Source organism: Marmota flaviventris, chromosome 14 (assembly GCF_047511675.1).
Source record: "Marmota flaviventris isolate mMarFla1 chromosome 14, mMarFla1.hap1, whole genome shotgun sequence".
Taxonomy (NCBI): domain Eukaryota; kingdom Metazoa; phylum Chordata; class Mammalia; order Rodentia; family Sciuridae; genus Marmota; species Marmota flaviventris.
This window is the reverse complement of record NC_092511.1, coordinates 53,093,294-53,102,079: the sequence shown is the minus strand read 5'-3', so window position 1 is coordinate 53,102,079 and position 8,786 is coordinate 53,093,294. Positions and strand designations below refer to the sequence as shown.

Sequence of the window (8,786 nt, the reverse complement as noted above, 5' to 3'; positions counted from 1 at the left end):
GGTACTAGGGATTAAACCCAGGGGTGCTTTACCACTGGGCTTCATCCCCAACCCTTTTTATTTATTTATTTTTATTTTGTGACAGGGTCTTGCTAAGTTACTAAGGTCATTAGGACTCAGAGCTCTTTTAATGTCCTTCCAGAGATGTGATAAACTAATGACATTTATTTTGTATTAATTTTGACCATTAAACCGTGCATTAAGTCTATAGAGAGTCTGAGCCCCAGGGTCTCCCCTCTGATTTATTAGGGTTGTTTTGATTCTGTTTTTATTTCTGCGGTGCTGATGATCCAACTCGTGCAAGGTATACGAGGCAAGGGCACTACCACTGAGGTATACCCCCCAGCTCGATAAGAATTGCTTTCTAAAGACTGGGTCATACTATATTTGCTTTTAATAAATTTTTCATCCTGCCTCAGCCACACAAGTTTCTGGGATTTCAAGCGTGCACTACCACACCAAACTTTTTAAAATGTATATATTTTTATATATTGACCATATTTTATGGTCAAGTCAATAAATGCAGATATGTTATTCTTTTGTGTGTGTGTGTGGTTTGTTTTTGGGAGTTTTTTGGTACTAGAGATTGAACCCAGGGGCGCTTAACCACAGAGCCACATTCCCAGCCCTTTTTATTTATTTTTTATCTTGAGACATGGTATCACTAAGCTACTGAGGGCCTCGCTACATTGCTGAGGCTAGCCATGAACTTCTGATCCTCCTGCCCCTGCCTTCCAAGTTGCTGGGATTATAGGTGTGCACCACCACACACAGTTGTGTTATCCTTTTGAGCAGCTTTAAGGTAGTCCTTGGTTCATCTTCCCATAACTTATTTAACTCTTCCCTTGTGCATTTATTTGTTTCCAAGTTCACTGTTGGGAAGCAATCCCCAAGTGTGCTCTCCTGCTGATTTTTTCCTTAGGACATACAGTATTCCTAAAAGCGTAACTGCAGGGTCAAAGGATAAGAACATTCCAAAGTTAGTGCACAGTGCCAAATTGCTATCTGCAGAGCAAAATTAACACAACGACCTAAAAGACTAGAGTCTGCTCTTGAGTGCTGTATTGTTGATAATGGAGGTCCCAGTGGACAGAAATGCTTTGGGCACATGGTGTGAGAGAGGCAGGATTATCTAGGGAAGGAGTAAGAAAGCCTAGGAGGAATCCCTGGAGGAGTCACCTGCTTGCTGCCTGGAATACTTTCCTATGGAGAGTCGCCCTTTCTCCATTCCACAAGAGCCATTCAGCCCCTGAACTTTGGGTAACACTGACCTCACACTTTGCCTCCCACACCCATCCCAGGCTGGCCACAGGTATGACCACATGATCCAAGCCAGGTCGGTCAGAGGACTGCATACCTGGTGATTAGTCCAAGGATGGCTCTATGTGACCCACACGAGTTGGAAGTCTCCTCTTTTGTTTGCAAAGTCTTGTGTGACTCTAGAGTTGGCAGGGCCCTCTCTTCTCATGTGGGAGGACTGCTCGCAGCAAATGTTGGACCAAGAGATAGAGACAAAACCCCGACAGTGTCATTGAACCCTTAGCCATATATGAAGTTAGTAGGATGGATGGATCCCAGACTTTTCAGTTACATGAGTCCATATAGTTTTTTTTTTTGAAATGGGATCTTGCTATGTTTCAGGCTGATCTCAAACTTGTGGCTCAAGTAATCCTTCTGTCTCAGCCTTTGAAGTAGCTGAGACTATAGGCATGTGCCATCATACCTAGCTCTTTTTTTTTTTGCTTTTCTAAATTGTCATTAGATTTTATTTTTTAAGCATTGGGTTGTTTTCTCCTTTACTTACATTGAGATTGAATTTATACAACACAAAATTAACCACTAGTCATTTTTTTTAAGGTTTTTTATTTTATTTTTTTGGTGCTGGGTGGGGATCCATCCCAGGGCCTTGTGCATGCTGAGCAAGTTCTTTACCACTGAGCTGCATCCCCAGTACCACTAGCCATTTAAAAATGTACAGTTCAGTGGCATTTACAAGACACTTCTATCCAGTTCAAGACGTTTCATCATTCCAAAAGGAAACCCTATACCATTTAAGCAATCATTTCCTCCTCCTCTGTCCTCTCAACTACTGGCAACCACTAGTCTGCTTTCTCTATGATGTTCCCTATTCTAGAAATTTCATATAAATGGAATCAAACCTTTCAGTGTTTGTTGTTGTTGTTTGTTATTTGTTTTGGAACCAGGGATTGAAACCAGGGGGGCTTAACCACTGAGCCATATCCCCAGCCCTTTTTTATCTTTTATTTTGAGACAGAGTCTCGCTAAGTTGCTGAGGCTGGCTTTGAACTTGTGATCCTCCTGCCTCAGGCTCCTGAGCTGCTGAGATTACAAGCATGTGCCACTGTGCCTGCTCACCACCTTTTGTTTATCCATTAATCAACTGATGGACATTCCAGCTGGTTCCTATTTTGGAGTCTTGTGAATAATGCTGCTATGAACATTCATGTGCAAGAATCTGAATATCTGTTTTCAATTCTTTGGGGGGGTGGTATACCTAAGAATGGCATTACAGCGTCATAAGGTAGTTTTGTGCCCACATATTTCTTTTCTAGCTTAAGCTCTAATGAAGTAGGTTTCTATACTGGACAATCAAAGGAGTTTTGACTTTGGCCTTTAAAAGGAGCCATCATGCCAATGTGGGGAGCAGCTAAGAATGTGCTATGCCCAGAGAATAGGCAAACAACATGAAGAAGGGACACAGAGCAGAGAGGAAATACATTGTCTAGCAGGAGTGCCAGTAGTGCTCTCTGGGCAAGGAGAAGGGCTGTATTGTCTGCAAGTCCAGGGAGAAGATGCATCTTAGAGCAGCTGCTTTGGCAAGCCAGTCTACATGAGGAAATGCCTCTCTTTCCAGGCATGGTGGTGCATGCCTATAGTCTCAGTAACTCTGGAGGCTGAGGCAGGAGGATCAAAAGTTCAAGGCCAGTGTTAGCAACTTAGCGAGACTCATGTCTCAAGATAAAAAAATAAAAAAATAAGAAAAAAAAGAGAGGGTGGGAGCTGGTCAGTGATTAAGTAGTATCCCTGGGTTCAATCCCTGGTGCAAAAAAAAAAAAAAAAAAAAAAGAGGAAATGTCTTTTTTTTCCCTCTCTTCTTCCTCATTTTCTTCCTTCTTCTCTTCTTGCCAATGTTTGTGCAGAGATGAACCACAGAGGAGTAATGGGTGGGGACAGAACACAATTTTCTTTCTAAATGAGAGGGTTTTATTTCATTTGGTGAATCTCATACCTCTGCCAGAGACTAGTTTGTCCTGGTGAACCATAGGTAGCCCCCAGGATCACATTTGAGAGTAGCTGGCCAGCTTCAAATATGTTTACTCTCCCCAGGCTCTGGGGTGTCATGAAAACCCTGACCCTGCTAAGAAAAGAAATCACTGGGGTCTCTGCTTCTGTTCCTTCATTCCTATCATTTACCACTCTTGGTATTGTTGGTCCATTTTGAGGGACCTCACCAGGACAATTGCAATCTATGTTTCTGCTCAGTCTAATTGAATGTGGGTTGAGAATCTCCTCAGGGTCAGTCGTGTCCCTATTGTGGAGTGTACTGTGGGTAGAGAGTAACTCTACCCCATTCTCTTCATGTCCAATGCCTTCTGTGTGTATCATACTAGGCCAGATGCAAGACAATGGGAGAAGAGGCGATGGGAAGGAACATGGGTGTTGGGACACTAGAAAAAATAATAAAGTAAGGCTCATGATCCTGAGGAGTATGCAGCTCAGTAGAGGAGATAGACAGGTACCCAGAGGAAGCAGTTAACAGCAAAAAGGTGAGCAGATAAAAGTACAAGGTAGAGAAATTTCAGATCTCTCTAGCAAATCTTTACTCAATGTAATATGTATTTTAAAATTATAATCAAAGTGATACCTTTACACCAGGCACAGTGGTGCACACCTGTAATCCCAATGACTTGGGAGGCTGAGGCAGGAGGTTTGCAAGTTCAAGGCCAGCCTCAGCAACTTAGCAAGCCCCTGTCTCAAAATTTTAAAAAAAGGCTGGGATGAGCTCAGTGATAAGTGCCCCTGAGTTCAATGCCTAGTACCAAAATAAATAAATAAAATATAAAAACAAAACAAAAAATGTCTACTGTCAAGTGGTTAAGCATATTAGTTCTCTAAGAGAACTCTCTCTAAGAGAGAACTAATATATTTTTCCCCGCTTGGGTCAGTATTCCTTAGCAAAGAAGCCAGGAGATGCTCTCACATAGGTGTGCCACGAACAGTGTTAATGACTAAGGCTACCTTGCTCCAGGTTTATATATAACTTGGTGGGCTAAGGACCATTGAGCCAAGGTACAAAGCTTCCTTTGAAATGAGAAGTTTCACGCCAATGCAAAGTGTATTTCAGAAGCCAGAGATTGCAGAGATGCCTGGGCTGGCAGACTTTGTTCACAGATGACCTCAAGTGCTCAGGTGACAAACATTGAAATGAGAGTTATGGGACTAATGCAGTTCCCATGGTTGGAAATGGATCTAGCACTTTAATTAGAAGAAGCAGGTCCCAGCAGTGCGTTCATTTTGGTCTGGCCTGAGTTACCAGGGTTATGTTCGAAAATGAGGAGAAAACCTCGGTGGTATTTCCTAGCAAAATGGTCTTCTTGTGCTGTCACCGGGAGCTGGACAGAGCTGTGTGGCACAGGACAGCCGCCTATGAGCTCATGTCCAAGAAGTCCCCACCCCTCTCGCCTCTCAGTACCTGAGATTCTGGGAAATCAGATCTATTTTCAGTTTCTGGGTTTTCCTTGTTATTACAAGCACTGAGCCTCCTCGGAAACAGGTGGCCACAGGGGAGTTGAAAAAGAGGAAGATGAAGCCAGATGCAGCCTGGAGGAGACAGTCCTCAGCCCAGAATGTTCTGGAAATCTTTATCACAGGTCCTCTCAGCAGTTGCCCCTGGGGGATATCAACTCTCTTTGGGAATTCTCTTGGAGGGGATTCTGTGGGTGACTGAAAGGGCCAACCAATTTGAACCTCTATTCTTGTAAGAAGTTTGAGATAAAAACACTTTAGGAGTGTTTTCACACTTCTGGGGTTTTTTTCCCTCTGTTTATTCTTTTCTTTTTCTGGTTCTGCTGCTTAAGGCAGATATTCAGCAATACCTTCCTCCCTGTGGTTATAAAGGGAAGCATTGAGAAATGGCCACTTTTCAATTTTCCCACATTCCTGGGAAGAAAGTACCCAGCAGGTGGGTTGGAACCTTTTAAGGCCCACAATGTTTTCAAGTCTTCCCTCTCCAACAGAGGCCTGCCAATCACAAAGGAAACAAATCCAGCCTCTTTTTTTTTTTTTTTTTAACAAGGCTTCCTTAAGCTTTTGAAAAAAGGGGTACCTTTTGGATTAACCATTAAAATTGACTTCCAAGTCCCAAAGGAAATCAGACATTTCCGAGCACTGCCCAGAGGATACATGAAGAAACCATGTTGAAAAAGTTAAATACGGACTTCTTAGAAATAATCACAGCTTGTTTGGAAGGGAAGGCTCCTTCACAGTCTCCTTGGCCTCCATGCACCTCCTGCTACTCAAGTGGACAACATCAGTACCATCACTGAAGGGTATGTGGCATGGGAATAAAGTGTCCCAGACAGTGACTTTAGATAAAGCTGGCAAGGAAAGGAAAGTTAAAATGAAATCAAAGTAAAATACTACTGATGCTTCTACTGCAATTTGTATATCATACTACCCATAATGATTTATAATTTCACATTGAAAGCTATTATCTTTTGGCAGACACCTTGACTTTCAGTTAAATGTTACATCAAGGAACTGCGACCAACTGCCCATAACCCACAGTAGGTTCAGTGGGAGGCTATGTGTGCTGAAGGGTGGCTGTCTAGGCAGGAGCACCTTCAACCTGATGCCACATGCTCCTTATTGGCACAAGGGTGCCATTTATCATAGTCACTGCTTTGGTGATGTCCTCCTGCAAAGGGTTTTAAGCTACCACCTCCCATCTATGCCCACTTCTTTCTGCACAGAAAGAATATAACATCTCATATTTCCTCCCCTGCTGGACAAAGACTGTCTAGTGAGTGGCACTAAAGGATCCCTCCTTATCCCTGACCTCTAGGACCTCCATATGCTTAAAACTAGCAAGAAATCTCCCCAAAAAGATGCTGGCACAATAGGAAGCTGGGTGGATTCTAACCAGCATGCCACCTCCCAACCCCACATATCATTGACAAGAGACTGAAGAACATTAGGGGGTTCTCACAGAATATCCTAACTCTCTTGTCAGTCTGAAAGTTCTTTAGAGCAACTGATTACATAGAAATTCCATCAGAATGGAACAGACAGAAGCAGACTGTGGGGTGAGCTGGGGGCTGTGTCTCCCCTGAACACATACTCTGAAGCATGCTGATCTGTACCAATGTCGTTAAAAGAAATAAGACAGGGCTGGGGATGTGGCTCAAGCGGTAGCGCGCTCGCCTGGCATGCGTGTGGCCCAGGTTCGATCCTCAGCACCACATACAAACAAAGATGTTGTGTCCGCCGAAAAAACTAAAAAATAAATTTAAAAAAATTCTCTCTTTCTCTCTCTCTTTAAAAAAAAAAAAAAAGAAAGAAAGAAAGAAAAGAAATAAGACACTTCCATAAAGTAGCCAGCCAGAGTCCAGGTGTGGCACATGGTAAGTCGACCAGTAAGCTCTTTCTATTTAACTTAATGGTTAAAGCAGCACCTCTTATTTAGCTTAAAATTCTGTAATTTTTGGCTTTTTTCTTTTTTTAAATTTTTCTTATAGTTGTAGATGGACAGCGTGCCTTTATTTTATTTATTTATTTTAAAGTGGTGCTAAGGATGGAACCCTCACACTTGCTAGGCAAGCATTCTGCCACTGAATTCCAGCCCAGCCTAATTTGTGGTTCTTTAGGCTGGGCTCACACATGCCCCGAGGTCAACTGTTAAGTGGGCTGGGGTCTGGCTGCTCTAGGATGCTATTTATTCCACTTTCTGCTGCCATGATGGAAAGCCTGCAACTGGGTAATTTAGAAAGAGAGAACAGAGATTTATTTGGCTCATTGTTCTGGAGGCTGGGAAGTCCAATCATGGCATCTTTGCCTTGTGTGGGCCTTTGTGCTGCGTTACACCCGGGTGGAAGGTGAAAGGGCAAGAGAGGGCAGAAGCGAGAGAGTGTGAGAGGGCCACACTTGCTTTTATTTTATTTTATTTTATTTTTTTTAAGCCAGTCCATTTTTATTTTGAGACAGGGTGTTGCTAAATTGCTGAGACTAAATTGTGAGCTAAATTGTTGCTAAATTGTGAGCCCCCTGCCTCAGCCTCCCAAGTTGCTGGAAAGACCTTGAATAGTTGAAATGGCACGTCAGTTTCAGGGTCACAGGTATGACAGCAGTTAGTATCTAACACCAGATTTCTCTAGTGCCCTTCAATAATTAAAAGAGGATAAACCAAAGACAAATTTATCTATCTACTGTGTCCCAGGCTTCTTTATTATTTAAGAACAAAGTATGAGTGATGTGGGGATTAAAATCAAGAGCATCATTGAACTTCACCTTCCCTCCAACCAGTTCCCCAACTCCTCACCCCACCCTTTGTGCTTCCAATTCCTTCCTTAGTGAATGAAGAACTTAATCCCAAAAGCCCTGGTCCGGACTCCAGGTTCTCTCCCTAGCTCCTCTTTCCTCTGCCCCCGTACCTGGGAAAGGCAGGTACCTCAGTTTGAATGCATGGGAGAGCCCAGAGTGGTGACAGAGACAGAGGGAAAGGCTTCCCCCTCAGGAAAAGGAACCAGGGAATAGAGTGTGGTGAAGTGAGGGCTTCCATAACCTGAGGTACCAAAATGGGGCCCTGGGGCCAGAGGAAAGGATACAGGTCCCCCTGAGAAAGGAGAAGCTGCAGCCTCAAAATCCTCTCGTTGGGAATAATCAATGCTTGATCGTTTGCCCTTCTGGCGCCGGTTACAGAACCACACTCGGACCACGTCCTTCTCAAGCCCTAGCTGTTCAGCAATGTGGCTGATCTGCTGCAGGGTGGGTTTTGGGCACTGCAGGAACATGTTCTCCAGGTTGCCTCTCACTCGGTTCTCGATACTTGTTCGCTTTCTCTTCCGGGCTTGCAGTAGGGTCTCCGCTTTGCATATCTCCTGAAGGTTCTCATTGTTGTCTGCTTCCTCCACCCACTTCTGCAGCAGGGGCCGCAGCTTGCACATGTTCTTGAAACTGAGCTGCAGAGCCTCAAAGCGGCAGATGGTCGTTTGGCTGAACACCTTCCCAAAGAGAACCCCCAGGGTAAGCCCCACATCGGCCTGAGTATATCCCAGGTTGATCCTCTTCTGCTTCAGCAGCTTGGCAAATTCCTCGAGTTCTTTCTGCAAAGCTTGGATATCTTGGGACTCCTCAGGGTTCTGATCCACCTTCTCCTTCTCCACTTTCACAACAGCAGGGTGAGCAATGAAGGGCTCGGGGGAGGCCCCCTCAGAGTTGCTCTCCATCCCAGCTCCCACCTCAACCTCAGGCTGAGGGGTCTCCAGGCCACCGTGGGGAATCAGGCCCTTTCCAACCTGAGGTCCACAGTATGCCATCCCTCCACAGAAGTCGTGGGGCGGAGGGTATGAGGGAATCCCCCACACCTCCGAACCTGGCCCAACTCCTGGCCCGATTCCTGGACCACCGGGAGGGCCTGGGAAGCTTAGCCAGGTCCGATGGTCAATCCAGCCCGGCTCTGGCCCTCCTGGCCCATCACCCCCACCGCCCGGAGGGGGCGAGAAGGCAAAGTCCGAAGCCAGATGTCCGGCCATGGGTTAAAAGGGCAC

The 8,786-nt window shown here is 44.7% G+C and overlaps 1 protein-coding gene across 1 annotated transcript; it reads right to left on the bottom strand.

Moving 5' to 3' along the window:
- Window positions 1–7,448: 7,448 nt before the first annotated feature.
- LOC114091994 (POU domain, class 5, transcription factor 1-like) lies at window positions 7,449–8,786 on the bottom strand. Its single transcript, XM_027934540.2, has one exon. The coding sequence runs from the start codon at window positions 8,769–8,771 to the stop codon at window positions 7,689–7,691; it is 1,083 nt and encodes a 360-aa protein (XP_027790341.2). The 5' UTR covers window positions 8,772–8,786; the 3' UTR covers window positions 7,449–7,688.

What these genes read in the sequence shown, in the direction of transcription:
- LOC114091994 (XM_027934540.2), bottom strand. Translation starts at nt 8,771, where the DNA reads ATGGCCGGACATCTGGCTTCGGACTTTGCCTTCTCGCCCCCTCCGGGC.